An 18,756-nucleotide genomic window follows, 5' to 3' on the forward strand; every position below is an offset into this window, starting at 1 on the left:
ATTGCTGTTAACAATCATAATATATAATTTTTTTGTACAATTTTGGTTAAAAAATTTGGTTATTAAAAGTATGCGGGGGGGTCATTTTCAGTTTTGGCTAAGTGAACCCTGAATTTTCGGTTTTGGTCCAGAATTTTCATTTAGGTGCATCCCTAGGATAAATAGAACTATTTTATTTTAACTTATCCAGAATTCTGAATTTGTAGTCACAAAACTTTCTAGGCCCAGAAATCAGTGAGAGGAAAAGTAAAGGTTTTGTGTCATTTACTTTATTTTAATCTGCATATTTTATTAAAGGCCATATTTTGCACCAGGGTCTGATATCCAGCAGGTACTTCAGCTGGAGTACCCAGTCGGGGTACAGGGCATTTCATCACAGCACTGGCAAGCAGTTTGGAGGCACAGACAAGATGTTTGGGGCAAATATGGCTCAGACAAACTGTTTGGGGACAAATATAGCACAGACAAGCTGTTTGGGGTGACCCTTATAACTGTTTGGGGACAAAGGTGGCACTGTGAGACATGTTGCTTGTGAAGTCAGCATTCATCTTACAGTCATAGCTCCATTTTTTTTAGGTGAGCGACAAGTTTATTTGCAATGTTTATTACCTACTGTAAAAGTATTTTCTCTGTGTTTTTCAAATATATAGCTTGTCCTTATTCTAAACAAAAAATATTGGGGCCAGAACCCCTGCATGTGCAGTATGCCCCAAAAGTGATACCCTGAAATATGGGGCTGGTATTCAATTATTCCCGGGGTTAGTTTTAATTCCCAGTTTGGCCCTGGACTCAGGCAGCTTCTGTTCCCAGACATAGTAGGGATTACCTGGTAGTAAATTACTTTCCACAAGGTCGTACAATAAAATATAACTTTTATTCCAAAGGTTTAAAAGTCCATAACAAGCTGCCAAAATGCTTGCAAATAAGTCCTGGAAGACTCCTGATGTGTTTTGTCCACGCTGTGGACTTAATCATAGGTGATCCTTTAGCCCCCATGCTTCCCTTACCTGAAGAATATGGGGAAATCCTAAGAGCTGCTGTGGTTTCCTGAACCAGCATATGTTGCATTTTGGGAAATCAGCCTATGCTTTTTATGACCCATGCTTCCAGAGTCTTTTTCATCATAACCATGCTTACTGATGATCCTTGAGTTCAGTTCAAAACGTATCATTATTATTAAACACAAACTAATTTATTTCTGCTTTTATAGTTGTTTTTGATATTGCAGGTCACATTGATGTGACTGAATCAGCTCCAACCAATATTAGACAGGAAAATAGTTCAGTTGCTCAGTATGCCATTGAATTTGGAACCTCGGATCAGGTCAAAGAAGTATTGCTTTTTCACTCTAGTCCTTTTTCCCCTGTCTATTAGGCTTGATGTATTATTCTCCGAAAGACAATATGAATGCGACACAAGTAGGAGATTCAGCTCCTTTTCGTTTTTTTCTGCCCCTCTCCAGCTTTTCTTTTGTCTCCTGATGATTCACATCCAGTGGAATCTGTGCAAACGAGTAGGCTTTAGCAGTTATCAGAAATCAAATAGAAATACAGACAGGATCTTGGTCTCTTATATTGTGGCCAAAATAGGCATATGGCTAGAGTTGGGCCCAAGAAGAATAAGAAGGGAAACCTCCATTTTAGAGGAGAAAAATTCTCCTCCAAATATTCATTCCCATTACCATGCAAGTTTCCTTTAATTTAATTCCTCTTTGGCTCTGAGGATAAATTGTCCCTTTACTACAAAAAAAAAACCTCTGTGTGAAGATAGCGGACATTGATGGCAAAACCTCTCTCGTGACATAGTTCGACTAGTGGCCTCAGTCTGGCCCTCCACCAGGAATCCTAATATTTTTTAATTCCCTAAATTACCCAATTTAGTGTTCATTTTGTGCCTGCCATTGCTTCAGCCACAAAATCCTAGGATTGATTGGGCTTCGGGTGAATTGGCCTCTTGAATAATTGTTTCCAGTCTTATATTTCATACACCAGTGAAAATACCCATGGTGGATCCTAAAACTGTAGCACATAGGGTTTATCAGAGCCTACTACATGTATTTTCTAAAGGTCTAAAGGGTTCCTCTGCTGCAGGTTTTTACTTTTTTACTTTTTCACAATCAGGGTTATGAAGAGCAGAAGCAAGCTGAAGTTGTTGCACATACAAAAGAGGGGTTGCATACATTGCATTATGTTACCCTGCAGTAGTAGAGCCACAGGTTGCACAAAAGGTGCAAGCTGCACTGAAAAGAAGGTGGGGGGAGCTATGAGAGAGATGGGAGAGGGGAAGAGAAAGAGAGAATGCGCATGTGCATATGTGTAAGTGTATGGTGTTAAAGTGTGTGTTAGCGCAGGGCGTTAGTGTGTGTGGTTAGCGTATAGTGTTAGAGTGTGTATGTGTGAACATTTGGTGTTAGAGTTTCAGGGGTAAGGCTAGGGTAGTGACCCATGTGAGAGGGAAGACAAAAAAAATGATTTTTGTGTATATATATACATGGTGATAAAGTAGTATAAGAGTATGTACTATACGTGTATGGTGTTAGAGTGGATTTGCGTTCTTGTATGTTTGTATGTGTGTTAGTTACGGGTGGGCGAAAAAATACTGCACCCAGGCACTTACCCCTGATGACTATTATGTTGTCTGGACCTGAGGAGCTTTCCATGGGTTCCAGTTGAGGACATTCAACGTCTGCACGTCTTATTCCCATTTGCAGGCCGTCACATCTGGTGTCTTTCTTGTATGTTGCTGGTACCAGATTTCATACTGCAGTGTTCTATAGTTATGTATGGCATTTCATGTCTTGGCATCTGTAAAATTTTGGGTGGATTAATTATGATATTGGCTCTGTGGTAATTGACCTCAGCAAGTTCTTTGGTGTTGTATGTACTCGGTTTGCCCCCACCCTTTGTTTTGTCTTTTGACAGAGACTAGGTTTGGAAGCAGCTAAGTCTTGGTGTTCACTGTACCAAAGGGTATCTTCTTTCATGAAGGGAGTAACACCTACATGGGTCATTACAACAGACAAGGGGAACATCACTGTTATAGACACAATACCTTCTTCACATTTTATCCTTTCGGCAAGTTCAAAGCGTGCACACTGGAAGAGAATGTATTATTATTTGAATATTATATGACCTCCTCTATCCAATTATGCCCCACCATCGAAGAATGTATATTGCAAGTGCTCTGTGAGTTTATCCATGGGATAGGCATAAATGTATCCTGATATCACGTATCAGGAGAATCCAGCATCAGAAGCCCTGTCAAATTCTGTTTCCATGTGCCCCTCTTTAGGGTAAACAGTCTCTCTGAGACTTTAATCCCTCTACTCCGTAAACATAGAAACTTAATTTTTAAAGATGACAAATAACCATTCTGCCCATCTAGTCTGCCCATTTTCTTCTGATTTAGAGACCCAGATCTTAATCAGTCCTTGGCCTCATCTTAGATTCAGGATAGAGTTATGCCTATGAAATGCATGTTTAAATTCCCTCTCCTTATTAGCCTCTACTACACCTTCAGCCCATACTAAGGCCACAGAGCGTTTATCATTGGTAACTCTATACAAACCAGAAACACCACTAAGTTTTTTCTCGTTCCCCATACAATTAATCTCCCAGACCTGAAGCTTTTTGCAATCTATCCACAGAGGAAACTCACTGGGCTAAAGCTATCAAGGGTGCCCATAGAAGACATTTGATTGCATGATCTCTCTATTCATACCAATTTAAGATGAACTTAGGGAACTTAGTGTTCATGTACCTAAGAATTTGGCAAGTTATGCATATTTTACAATGTAACACATTATTGGCTATTCACATTTTTTCTATTTATACTAAACATTGCCTCACTATCCACTAAACTTTAGTTTTTCTTTTTAAGAATATTTTTATATGAAGTTTTAGTGTTCCACAAGCTACATTTGTTTTTGGATTTTGCAATTTAGAGTGTTAATTTAAGTTGCACACAGGTAAAATACTAGAATTATACTGGTATATATCTACCGCTATGCGGGAAGCTTTTGATTACTTTATCAAGACTGACTTAAAGCAAAAGTTGCAATGAGGACATATATTACACACGGCAAAGCTAAATCGGTATATAATAGACCATGCACCATCTCATTTCACAGTGTATTACTAGCCCTTCTGGCACTATATGAAATTCAAATAAATAATACATTGAGGCAAATGAAGCAAATACAAATATATTTTGAATTATATATAAATATAAATCCATATATATGTCTTTATTAAGATTATAATTTATAGTATAATAGAATTATGTACTGTATTGTATATAAAAATGATGTATTATTTAAGGTAAAAAAAGCATATATACACATATAAATAAGATCTAAATGATCACAAAATCCATGGAACTTGGCTGTAAAAGTGTTTATTTGGGTGAAATTTGGTAATTAATAGCAGGCAAAGTGGCCAAATAAGGGCATCGGCAAAAAGGCTCGTGCAGGAGAAATGTCCCCCCAAATCCTCTTGATGTCTTCTAGTGATATTGATCTTCATTTGAGAACTTTTTCAAATATGTCTTTATTAAAGAATGAATGTTCATCCTCCAAGTGTGGTTATATATAAATTCACCAGAAGAAAATTGGGTTATAGTCAGACCTGGTAACACTCCTGTTTATACCACACCTATAGCCACCCATAGTCTGCCTAATCCCAGGTTGCTTCCAGTCCAGCTCACCAAAGCCTGCCAGGGGAGCAGCCCTACATGAACCCACCACCAGAAAAGGGAGAGCTAATGGTAGACTATCCTGGGAAGTATATAGTTATATTTTTTTCTACAGTATATCTATGGAAAAATTATATTCTCAGCTATAACCTCCGAAAATAAAGTAAATAAGCTTTACATGCAAATTTCCCTGTCCAATAAAGGTTGGTTTATTGCTACATGTGTTTTCTTGATAAATCTGTTGTGTTGATTTCACATGAGTTTTGCAGTGAGGAAACGCATTTTATAATTATCTAAGCCATTCTGCAATGCAGTGAGCCAGTTGTTACCATTTCTACAGATTAAAACAGAATTTAAAAACAGAAGCCAAACGTTTTAGAACAACCGCAGTGATTTTAATGAGTGATCAGTCACCAGGTGGAAAACAAGTTTCAGATTGAACATGAAACATTCTAAGCAATTATTTTTGTTTCCAAAGTTAAGTTAGTGTTGTTCCATTTCCAATGTTGCATAGTTATTTTCACAGTGGACATTAGGGAATTAAGTAAATAGAGACTGTTCTACACTACATGATATTTAATCATTTGCATTGTTAGTGTTATTTCCAATTATTTAGTTTATAGTAGAAAAAAATATTTTGCACTTTGCAAATATGGCTCTCTCAGGGTTAACGGAGACTCTGAGTTTTAAAACCACACTATAATCATCAATCCTTTGGGTGCCAGAGTGGCTTCCCAGGCATTGGTATATAGGAATACAGTATATTTTAAAAGCAAGAAAATGGCGTACCTTCTTCATAATGCATATCTGAAGGAATAAAGCAAGGCATTATGAAATTAGAAATATAAAGCATATATTTAAAGTATAGCACAGTTCTATTGTAGTGAATTTTATTGGGGGGGGGGGTATGAGATCATACATCTCTGTAGTTATTAATGAGTGACCAGTTGCTATTTGTATGTCAGTGATAAGTAATCTCTGAGTCCATGCATACAAAAGAGCCCACAACATGCTGATGAAGCTTGGCTGTGTATTTCATACCTGCAACTACAACAAGTTATGTGTGTGTCCAAGTTTACTCATTCAGGAGTCCTGGCAGATGGTAAAGAACAGGCGGGGACAGAATGATTTGTAGTTAATCAACTCCATTTTCATTCCAAGAGGTAATGGCAATCCTGGGCAGTGTTTCCCATCACACTAGGATGCTACAATTGCATGGTTCCAGTTGGCCGTTGAGATAATCATTTGTTTATTTATAAAACGCAAACATACTAGACAGTGCTGTAATGTGTGGCTCTGCCCACATCCTAGAGCTTATTTCTGGAACATAATAAAATAAAGCCACTGCTGGAGAGCTAGGGATACATTAGGCACTTGCTTGTGTTGACGGTGTTCCAGGAAATAAGAGATAAAATTATACAATCCATGAGATTTCTTCTCCAGTATATGTGGCTTTACAGCAGTTATAGCTGCACTCAGGAGGCAAAGAAATCTAATGATTTATTTCTGGTCCAGTCAAAAATATGGTGTTATTGCATTTATTTTAGATAAAAAAAGAAATCCACATCATTTAGCATTCACTTCCATTATGTCAGACTGCGCTCCATCTGTCCAATTAATTCTAGTAGATAACTTCATGTAGATGAAAGCCTTCCATCAGGTAGTGAACTATTAATCCAATTGTTTCATCCATTATTTCTTGACTGCACAATCCACAATTCCTTTCTTCTAAGATATCAAGGCCCAAAGTTTTCCCCCCAAGTGATTTAGCTCTTTGGGCTTATGACCTTTTTCCTGGCACATTTGCTACATATTCCTTGGATTGAAGCCCTTAACTTTTGGAATATTGCAACACCTTGACGAATCAATCCATGTTGTCCATGCACCAACAGAGTTTGAACTCCTGGCTTTGCTTTGTGGGTCCAAGCAAACATCCTATGAATCCCCCTGCCCCCACCTAATAATTTTGGAAAAGATTGTTGTTTAATCAGTCCTTCTTCCTCCTATGGCCTCTGATGCCCAAGTCCAGGAGCTGAGCATCTGCCAGGCGTATTAATAGAGTTCCTTGATAAGTTACTTGTCAATAAACATGATATCTCTCCTGCTGCCTCAGGGTATCTGATACCAAGAAACCAGGATAAAGAGGAGGGGAGGATGAATCTTCCCAAAATAGAACAGTTGGAAAAAAGTATTTAAGAGGGTGTCCCTCCTATGGGACACCTAACCATTGCCTTTTGACCATCTTCTTGTGTCAGCCCTTCCCACGGATTTTGATCCATCCATCAGTGAGTACTAAGGAAAGGGAATCATGGAAAACTTATTGGGATGATTGTAGTGAATGAGAAAATAATTATGTGACTATTTAAGTGGCGGTTTGTTGGGTAAAGGTGGAAACTCAGGGAAGAAAAGTTAGGGGAAACAAGGTAAAGGACAAGTCATGGATGGCTGAATATGGATCATGCATGATTGCTCGAGATAGCTGTGCTGGTCTTCCAAAACAATATAGTGTAATACGATAATTTAGATATTGTTCAGCAATGATATGCAGGTACAGAATATATGAAGATGAAATCGTAATAATAATAATAATAATAATAATAGTATATACACTAAAGAACAATGACCAGCAAACAGATATGTGTAGAAGCCATATGTATATATACACATGTACACATACAATTACATGTACAGTTATATAAAATAATATCATTAGGACCACTAATCTTTTCATGCAGACTACTGATGACATAAATCCTCTTATCCTAACTTATTATGTCTGCAAAGTATTGGTACTTGGAATGCATTGCATGACAAAAAGTTGAGGATATATCTGCCTTTTCTTTATACATCACTATATAGGAACTTGTTTCATGTTTTGTTTTTGCTTTAAACGCTCCATCTGTTCCCATAAAGGCATCAATTCTATTTTAAGTAGGTATGCAGGTACATCAAGAACATCAAGACAAATCTGTGCATGATGCTCTTTAGGAGATACAACTTTGAAAAATTAGTTAATTAGTTAATTATTAGTGTAAATTATTGAATGACTTGAATTAACAGCTATATCGTACTACACTATTGCATGTGAATCTATTTATAATTTTATTATGGTGAATGGAGAATTCAGATAAATTGAAGAATAAAAAGAAGAATATATTATAATTATATATATAGAGAGAGAGAGAGAGGATATAATTAAAGGTATACAGAGATTTGCGGTCAGTATTAATTTACTTTTGAATAGTTCTAAAATGAAATGTCATAAATAAATGTAATGTAATTGCAACCAATTTCAGTTTCATCCAGTCTGCAATGCTATTGGTATAATAGCTCCCTATAGGCTGGAAAATGGATGCTGAATAAATGTATTTAATTAATAGCTGACAGCTCTAATAACCTCTGAAAAATTAGTCATAATCAGATTATGTCTGCACCAGTTTTAGTGATAGAGTGAGTAGGACAGAGAAAGCCCTATAAAAAATAGATGAGGACGAAAAATTGATGAGCTAAAGGTAATTCCATGAAATAGTGAAAGAAAATAGTGAAAAAACAAAGAAATAGTGTCAGCAAGCAGCAACAAATCTAGAAAGGAATGACTTAGATAAACGGTACTAAATATGGGCAACAAGTAATATGGCAGGACAGTACTCAGCTGTAGAGGTTTTGAAATTCAATAAGTTTGGCGTCCAAAATCTAGAGGGGATAAAGATGAGGACACGGAATGGAAAGGGGGGAGGGCTTGGATACTGTTCCAGTTTAACATTGGCAGCTGGCACTCTGCAACAGATTATAGGAGCTATTTACTGGTGGATGATGCCCAGCTGCAATTAACTTGGCAAAGTATGTGAGACATTTTATGAGATAGAATAAGAGATGGTTGGCCTAACAGGTGGGTAAGTTACACCCAACGATTTATAATTGTAAAGCTTTGCGCTCTTAAAATGTACTTTTACACAATTTGTATATGCAGCTGACCAAACAGAATTCATTGAATATATTTGAATATTGATCACTGAATATAGATTTTCCAATAGAAAACTTCAGGAGAGTTTGATAATGCTTTTCTGTTTGGTCATGCCTTCCCCCTTCATTAATTCCCTTCCTGAATGTTAATGAGACCATATATAGCACATACACCAAACAGTTCAAGGTAACCTAGGCCTCCATCCTCCTTGTGTTCCTCAATGATCCTGACACATCTTCCTGCAAAGGAATTTGGCATCTGAGCCATCAACAATACATATTGAGAAGTAGCAATAACCCTGTTAGCTACTGATTAACCTTTGTTCTGCTTTATTTTAATTTAAGCACCAAGGAAATTGGTTTGATGCCAATTTTATTGTTATACATAACTGTTATTTAATCCAAACGTTATTTTGCAGACTTCAGCTACTTATTTGAAATACATGAAATTTAATTTACCTTTATTCTGTTATTTTAAAAGTTTTGTGGAGTTTAGTTTATCCATATATGGACAAAAGTATTGGGACACACCTCTTAATTATTGAAATCAGGGTTTGGGCTTGGCCTCTTAGTGCCAATGAAGGGAAATCCTAATGCTACAGCATAACAAGACATTTTGGACAATGTCATGAGTCCGACTTTGTGGGAATAGTTTGGGGAAGACCCTTTTCTATTCCACCATGACTGTGCCCCAGTTCACAAAGCAAGGTCCATAAAGACATGGTTGGTTTTGTGTGGAAGAACTTGACTGGCTTGCACAGAGCCCTGACCTCAACCCCATTGAACACCTATGGGATGAACTGGAATGGAACTAGGGGGACAGGCCTTCTCATCCAACATCAGTGCCTCACCTCACAAATGCTCCTCTGGATGTATGGGCAGAAATGTCCACAGAAAAAACTCCAAAGAGAGGAAGCTGTTATGGCTGCAAAGGAGGGACCAATTTCATATTATTGTCTATGTATTTAGAGTGCAATGTCATCAAAATCCACGTTGGTGTAATTGTTAAGTGTCCCAATACATTTGTCAATATAGTGTGTGTATATATATATATATATATATATATATATATATATATATATATATATATATATGTTAGGAGGTTTAGGTGTTATTATATGGCAAACAAACTGTAATATAATATATGAAGCAACTGATCAAACATCTCATCTTAAATTTGCTAATTGATGTAATCTTTACAACTGGGTGGGGTCCCTGAGACTACTGAGATAGGCATAGCTACCAGCATAACATCCCCTGTATGGTAGACACAGCGCTTGTCGTTCACCAAGGATCTCTGGCAATGTAAAATGTAAAAACAAGGAATGTAATGTTTGCAAGAATATTTCCTGAGCAAATTAGTAAACTGCATTTCTCCTCCCTTTCTGCACCCCCAAGACTTCCTTACTTGTTCCCTGGTAATCTAGTGGGGTGTTTTCACACACACACTCTCCAAAGCGCAGCTAGCTAGTAGGGTGCTCAACGCTGGCTGCTCCACAGCGTCAGCACAAACATACAGACAGAGCCCCGTGCTCCTCAGCAGACACACACAGAGGTCGCCGCCCCGAGGCTGGAGGCAGGGACATCACTAGAAAAGACAGGGCCCTGGTGTGTGAATTGCCCGGGGATGCCCCCGTTTTCACTAAGCAACATTCTCATTGTGCCACAAACAGCTTATCAGTGCCATCTTTGTCCCTAAACAGCGTGTCTGTGCGATCTTTGCTCCAAACAGCTTGTCTGTGTCATCTTTGTCCACAAACAGCTTGTCATTGCACCCAAACACTTTTGTCTGTGCTATCTTTGTCCCAAAACAGCTTGTGTGTTCCATTATTGTCCCCAAACTTATTGTCAGTGCCCCCAAACAGCTTGTCTGTGCCGTCTTTGCCACCAAAAAGCTTGTCAGTGCCTCCAAACATCCTGCCGGTGCCATCTTTGCCCCAAACATCCTGCCTGTGCCCCTGCTTACACCACTCAACTGCAGGAGTGGAGTGTCTGTCTTCCTCCATGCTGTGTGCAGACTGATTCAGACTGATATGATGTAATTTTCTGCCCGATGTATCAGTCAGACACAGCATGCAGGGATTGGATGATCTCTGCACTCCCCATGCCACTAGCTAAGGGTGTTACGTGCAACTAGCAGCCTGAAAGGGGCAAACAACTGGTGACCATGATTGTTACACCCCTGGCTGGAGGTCTGTGCCACTATGGCACCCCCTGATGAGTTTTACCTGGACATTATTTAGATGCAGTAAGGTAGCCCTTTCTTATTTACTGGCCTCACTAGCCATGCCTACCTAACCTGCTCCCTACAATGTCTTTCCTACTAAGCACTGAGACAGTTTTATTGAAGCCTACATAGTTATAAGCTAATAAGCTATACTGTATGACCTTCTGCCCTAAAAATAATAACAGGTTACATATATTTAATCATGAATGTCATGCAGCCCTTGTATCAATTCTTAGTTCTATGACTGTTCTGTAATTTTTACACTTTACTACACTATACCTAAAATTAGTGTATAGAAGTATAGACACCAGTGTGAACCGTTGCATACAATTATCACTTCTGGAGCATTACCAGTTCTTCAGTGATGATTGCACTTTAATAATAAATATAGCATGGTCGGAGAGTTCCCCAAGCTCTTCGTATTTCCAGGATCTCTTCACTTGAGTACATGGAAATTAATCAGTATGGATAGCCCTGTCAGTATTACGATCACTCATTCACTTATTGATCTACTGTGTTCTTGTCATTGTGGTAAAAAAAAAGCTGTTAAGGCAAATTCATTATTCAAATTCAACAGTTTAAACATCATTCCATAATGAGTAACAATCAACATCTTGCATCTCAGGCATGTCAAGAGTGTTTCAGTGGATCTGTCATCCATTGTTAAGTAGAAGACAATATTTGCTTCATTTGGAAATATAAAATGGCATCTAAACATTGTGATAGCTAATATACTAGCAAATTTGTCACTAAACATAATATTTTAACATTTTCTTGTGTTTATTGATTGGGATGTGTACAGTTGCCCACCCTTCAATTTTTTGCTATAAATAATTAAAGGACATTTGGGTTTGTCAACAAATGCATTCGGCATTTTATATGCCACATTTACAAAAATTAAAATGACAGGTTGGGTTTGCTTATTTATAGAAAAGATGCCTATGCAAGGATAACATTACTTTAACCAGATATATTAAAGGTCAATACAATGACCTCTTGAGAATTTCTCATAGTTTGAGCTGTAAAGGGGACAAAATGTCATTACTGTAGATTCAAGAAAAGGAGGTTGTTTGTAACAAGGTCATTAAAGTTGTAGAATTCATGATCTTTTGAGATTCCATTAACTGGCGCATTAATTAGCTTTAAGAGAGCTTTCAGTATAATTTAGAAACAGTGAGCCTTTGACCCAGAAACCTGATTGCCCTTTTTTTCAGACAGACATGGCATCCTTTCCCAAATTTAGCAAATTGTACAGTATCTTCATTATGATTGTAATCCACAAAAAAGACCACTTAATCCACCCAAAGGATTTTTTCCCACCCCAAGGTCTCCCACTTTAACGAATGTGTCAGATACATGGGCAGCTGCTTAAGGTGTCACATTAATAACTAACATTATTATTATTATTATTTGTAACCAATATTTAATTAAGCAGCACACATCAATAAATATTTAACATAAGAAAGATTGGGGCAGCCCATTTTAAGCATTGCACATTGTCCGTATAAAAAGTGACTTAAAGGAGAAAGAAACATAAGACGAAGAGAACAGATGACATATGATCGTGTATGCTATCAAGTCTGGGATAAAACATGGCCTCACTTAGTTATTGATAAACACTACATGTTATTTACCTTATTTGCTCGAATATAGGCCGCACCCGAATGTTTTGGGCGATACGAACTGCGCATTCCTGCACTATACCCCGAATATAGGCCGCACCCCCACTTTAGAGACATAAAGTGTGTGTGGGGGGGGTGCGCCTATATTCGGGCCAATACGGTATATAGCGCAAGCAGATTCCATAGCGCTATTACAGGTGACAGTGAAAATATTTAACAGTTATGATAAAATTGACATGTTAAGACGTATTGGTTCAGAAGGAGACGAGGATTCTTCTCTAGAGAATTTACAATCTATTAGAATAAACAATGAAAACCGAACCCTTCAACGGATTTTCTTTTAACAAGGGAAGGAAAGAAATTATGTTGATGTTGCAGAAATATAATCAACTGCAATCAGCTCACTATTTTTTGCTGTAGCAGAGAGGAGGTTACAATGACTTATACTGGAAATGTTAATAACCAAATGGCTTCTCTGTTAGTTAGTAGCCCAATGTATTATTCCCTGAATGCGAGAATATGACACCGGTAAATGCTCAGGTGACTGGCACGGTGCCCCATGGCTTTCTGCCAACAGTTTTACACACTGTCACGGGAGGTTGCATGCCTGCATCTGCAATCAGGTCGACTGGCCCTTAGAAGTGATGAGTCCAGCAGAACATTCCCTGCCTCTCAGTTTGTCCCATTCTCCTGCAGATTCAACGCCGCAATGTCTATGACTGATTTGCTCTCTGCTGCTGACATCTCAAAGGCTGTTGGGGCCTTTGCAGGTAAGAAATTTTAAGCTAGGGCATGGGGGGAACATAGTTATATTTTGAAATGGGAATATTTTTTTTTATTTTAAAATTAAAAGAATATGAGTTCACAACGTTATCAGTGTCATTTGGTAATTGAATTACTACGTGTGAAAGGAAGGTAACCCTGCTTAATTGTTTACTTGGCAATATGTTCTCTTCTCAAATGTTGAATGCAGTCTCATCAGTATGATCCTTATGGGATTACCAATAGTGTGACTGCATTATACAGCTCATTGTAATAACAACTCTGGCATACAATCTGTAATATAATGATCTGAACAGCCAGTTTATAGCATCCCATTCCAACACAATCTCTTTAAACCTAAACTGCCTTGCCAGGTTCAGTAAAAGGGGATTTACCCAGGGCTCATCTTTGTCTGAATACTCTGATCTCTCTGGTGTTCATGCTAAATTTACTTTCTTGGTTTCCTGTCCCCTCCTTTCTTAAGCGTCTATCTTCTGTTACCTATCTGTTCTACTGAGCTATTCTTTTAGCCGACTTATCCGCTCATACATTCTCACTTTCTTGGTTAGGATTTCTCTGTCTGTCCTTCACAGCTGGCAGTGTCCTAGGAAAGCTGCTAATAATGATTTGTTAAACTCTTGTTCATTGCAATGACTGATTAGCATAGTCATTTTATATAGAATCGTAGCCTAAAGGACAGTAATCTTTTTTATTTCTTGAAAGCAATTCATTTCATAGACAGACTCCAATGTTCTACAAGCTGTCCCATTTTACTAACAGCCTTCCAATGCATTCTTAGGCATCAATTCTTTTAATCAGAAAAGATCTTCTGATCTGTAAAAAAATAGACAAATACCAGACAAGGAAATATATTGCAGCCACGCAATTATTTTAAAAGACAAAAGTCTGTGAAACATTTTTTTGTTGAAGACATTTTAAATAATCAGGTTTTGTAGATATCACAAGAAAGATTTAGTGAGAAATACAAGTTACTAATGATGTTTTCTTAACCACCAATCATCAGGAAAGTTTTCCCCATGATTAATTTGATCCTTTATAGTCTGATTCCATATACTTGGAATTTTGTATTAAAATCTCCATTCTTAGAACATTATCTTCTTTCACAATGGTAACAATCACCTGCTAACATATCTTAACCTTTGTCTTAATGTTTCTGTGTGTCCTCGTTTAGCTGTTGACTCATTTAACCACAAGAAATTCTTTGAGTTAGTGGGTCTGAAGGGCAAAAGTACAGAAGAAGTGAAAAAGGTTTTCCACATTCTGGACCAAGATCGGAGTGGATTCATAGAGGAGGATGAACTAAAGTGAGTTTATGAATTTACCCAATCCTAAGAGACTCACAATACAACAGCCATAAACAAAATTATAGTAATTCATTTATGAACATATAATGACCCTACCATGCTACATAAGGTAGCATAATTTGGGAGACGTCAGCACACATTTAATGCGGGCATCAATTGAATCATGATACAAGCCAAACATATTTCGCATTATGGCAGAATGTGCAATAAAAGGGAACTGGAGGTGCTCAAATTACATTACAATAATAGCAACATTGTGGTATAAAAGCGCTAAAGTACAGCGGCCTTACAGAAAGATTTTTTTTTAAAATGCAGATAAAATGTTGGGAACACAATACACTGTGTATGTGGTAGCTTGAGGTCAAAGGTTGAACCATAGAAAATAGCCTTATGTTATAGAGCACTCATGATCGCCCACTTGAGAGTACATGAAGCATATTATGATGGTACTGTTTTTGTAGAATTTAATATTATTTATAATAAACCGAATGTACAAGGAACCACTATGGAAAATGATTAATGTCTCCCACAGGCTCGTATTGAAAGGCTTCACCTCAGAAGGCCGAGCTCTGTCTGACAATGAAACCAAGATCCTCCTTGCTGCCGGTGACAAAGATGGAGATGGCAAAATCGGTGTGGATGGTAGGTAGATTTATAAGAGTGTCAGCATATTAGAACCACAAGGTTAGCTCAACAAAAAAGGAAAACATGGACCATCTCTTTCCTATCATCCACAAGGACACAGATCTCTTGAATATGGAAAAGATAAATTATTTTTGGAGGGCACTAGCTACTTTATATGGACACGCATATTCTACACAGGCATTGAATATGGACATACAGTGGATGCTTTAAGAGAAATATGTGCAAACTCAGTTACCACCTTGTGACAAATCTACATAATATTAACAGGCACTCTTGATAAATCATGACCATTACAAATTGATTTTGTCAAACCTGCTTGAGCCACCATAAATTCGTAATGTGCACAGTCATTTCTTAATGAGATTTAATTTTTTGTTTGCTAAATGTGTAATTTTCTGGACATTTGGTATTACTACATCAACCAGTAACTCTGTGATAGACAAGACAATGGAAGTAATGAAACTGCATTTTGATCTGGGTAGACATAGTATAATGTTTATAAATTATGAATATTTTCTCTGACTGATATCTCAATTTGTTTTCGCAGAGTTCACAACCCTGGTGGCTGAATGCTAAGTCAATCGAGCTTTGGGTCCCGACTGTGCATATCACCTCCCTCCTTGGACACCAATCTATTTATTGCTCCCATTTTATACTACACCTCTGGTCCCTGCCTCCTAGATCTCCATGCTGGAAATAATCATATTACAGCTCAATAAATGGCAAATACACCTGGGAAACAAAGATATGATGTTGTTTTCTTCATGGCTGGTCTCTCTTTTTTCAAATATTATAGGAATTAATCGTGATTTTATTGATTTGAAGGCTTAATCCCCTTATTTGGAATTTATACTCCACGTATGTTCCTTTTCACAATTCTCCATTAGACACACAACTGGTTTACACTAATTCTTCCTGAAATATGGTACCACTAAGCTATATCTCAGGGGTCTGTGGGTGGTCAGACTGTCCCAATTAACATATAGTTGTTCACCCGTCATTAGTAATGCTAAATGCACATATATGATGCATGCTGCCTGGGCCGCCATCAGGTGGGCACGCCCAGTGCTGGTGTACCAGGCATGACCAGGCAGGAAGACCCGACCTCCCTGCTCTCACCTGAGGCCATAGAGGTAGGGCCACAAGGGTGCATTGAGACCGGCGCCACAGTGCACGGTACCCTGGGTTAAACGTACTGAAATGCCCATGACGTCACATAAGTTGCATCATAGAAATGAAGCTGTGGGGCAGCTCATACAGAGAGTACAAGCTGCAAGAGAGACAGGGCCCAGAAAGATAAGGTGTGGGAGCAGTGTGTGTGCATACTTGTGTATATATGTGTATGTACTGTAGTATTAGAGTCAAAGTTTCAGAGTCAGTCTGTGTATTTAGTTTTTGTGCATTAGTGTGAGTGTGTATTGGTGTATAGCATTAGCTTGGCTCAAGATGGTGGCTTGCAGAGAGCTTGTGGTGTTTCAGGAAAGCTACAAGAGGATAAAGGAAACAAAGAAACTATGTGGAGACAATGTATTTTCAATGATGAAGCAGAATCTAAATCATTTTCGGACATAAACTACAAAGTTTACTTACCATTGTTGATCCGAGCACTGTGGAAGACCAGTAAAACCTAATATAAATTCCAAAGCTTACTAAATTGTAGTTAGAATGGTTTTCACTGTACCAGTTCAAAAATCCCTATACAGGTGTCTGAAGATTTTTTGACTCTGAGGGCAAGATATAACTTACTTCCATTGTGTGCAACGACACAGAATAATCTGCCCAGTACCCACTTTGTATGGGTCTATGGTAGCTGACCATTGTACCCACCCCAGGTGCAGTCCTTAAGCATAGTTTTCACTGAAATAAAAGAAAAGTTCTTTCATTCAAATACAGCTGTCACTTTAATATTAATGGTGCCTTGTTTTGCATCCATTACTTTCTGAGGTTGAGAATTACCTATGTTTGCCACAGCTTAATGAAAAACAGACATGCAATTTATTAGGTACATTTTCCCATTTTTTAAAGCTTTATTCGTGGCATACAAATGATCTTTAATATATAAACTACTAATACCATTTGAGAGCAGAATGAATGGCCTTAGAATATTAGAACCTGGTGTAGCTGCTATTGACAATTCCATATTTAGTTTGTTTTACTGTAATATTTATATTTTACTCTGTGCTGTGATGATTCTACGTCGCACGCATACTTACATCAGATTCAATGAGCAACTCTCCAGTGCGGCACAGTTCTCAAGAACAAAATTAATGGATGTGTCACACTATTTTAATAGAAGCTGATCCTGGAAAATTGCCTTGTTTCGTATTTTTTCTTGCTTGTAGTCAGTAGACTATAATAATTACATTGTGTGTTCTGCATAAACCTTTAATACTCAATTGCCATATGTAATTTTTCTGAATTGCATGAATGCTCTAAATGAATGTAAGGAGTGCAGAAACACAAGAAGTGCAGAATAAATCCTTACATACTGTATCCGCATAACCATTTCTAAAAACTCAGTAAGTGACACTATCATCAGACACTTTTAATGTAATCATTCAAATATTCTATGACTATATTAAAAAAGGACACTCCAGTCATCACAGAAACATAGAAAGTGACGGCAGATAAGAACCAGTAGGCCCATCCAGTCTGCCCAACCTCTGAGTACTTTCCTTTAGTACTTGCCCTTATCCTATATCTAGCTTGGCCTTATGCCTATCCCATGCTTGCTTAAATGACTTTACTGTATTAACATCTACCACTTCTGCTGGGAGGCTATTCCATGCGTCCACTACCCTTTCCGTAAAGTAATATTTTCTGATGTTACCATTAAACCTTTGCCCCTCTAGTTTATGCTTGTGTCCTCTTGTTGTGGTAGTATTTCTCCTTTTAAATAAACTCTCTTCCTTTACCTTGTTGATTCCCTTTTAGTATTTAAATGTTTCTATCATATCCCCCCTGTCCCATCTTTTTTCCAGGCTATATAGGTTAAGATCCTTTAACCTGTCCTGGTAAGGTTTATCTTGTAATCCATAAACCATTTTAGTAGCCCTTCTCTGCACTTTCTCCAACATTTCTATATCCTTGTGGAGATACGGTCTCCAGTACTGTACACAATGCTCCAAGTGAGGTCTCACCAGTGATCTGTACAACAGCATGAGCTCTTCCCTCTATCTACAGCTAATACCTCTCCCTATACAACCAAGCATTCTGCTAGCATTACCTGCTGCTCTACTGCATTGTCTGCCTACCTTTAAATCCTCAGAAATAATTACCCCTAAATCCCTTTTCTCACCCGTTGAGGTTAGGACAGTATCAAATATTCTATACTCTGCCCTTGGGTTTTTATGCCCCAGGTGCATTACTTTGCATTTATCTACATTAAATGCCAATTGCCACAGCTCTGACCATTTTTCCAGTTTTCCTAGATCATTTGCCATTTTGCTTCTTCCTCCAGGAACATCAACCCTGTTGCAAATTTTTGTGTCGTCAGCAAATAAATATACCTTTCCATCAA

General features: G+C 37.9%; 1 protein-coding gene across 1 annotated transcript; it reads left to right on the forward strand.

Moving 5' to 3' along the window:
• The first annotated feature begins 13,471 nt into the window (after positions 1-13,471).
• On the forward strand, positions 13,472-15,918 carry LOC149281083 (parvalbumin, muscle-like). The gene is made up of 4 exons (XM_089499772.1): positions 13,472-13,511; positions 14,459-14,591; positions 15,124-15,233; positions 15,784-15,918. The coding sequence occupies exons 1-4, from the start codon at positions 13,472-13,474 to the stop codon at positions 15,810-15,812; spliced, it is 312 nt and encodes a 103-aa protein (XP_089355898.1). The 3' UTR covers positions 15,813-15,918.
• Positions 15,919-18,756: the final 2,838 nt, after the last annotated feature.

Source organism: Sceloporus occidentalis, unplaced genomic scaffold (assembly GCF_023333645.1).
Source record: "Sceloporus occidentalis isolate IW3139 unplaced genomic scaffold, rSceOcc1.0.p SCAF_139, whole genome shotgun sequence".
In the NCBI taxonomy this organism is placed as follows: domain Eukaryota; kingdom Metazoa; phylum Chordata; class Lepidosauria; order Squamata; family Phrynosomatidae; genus Sceloporus; species Sceloporus occidentalis.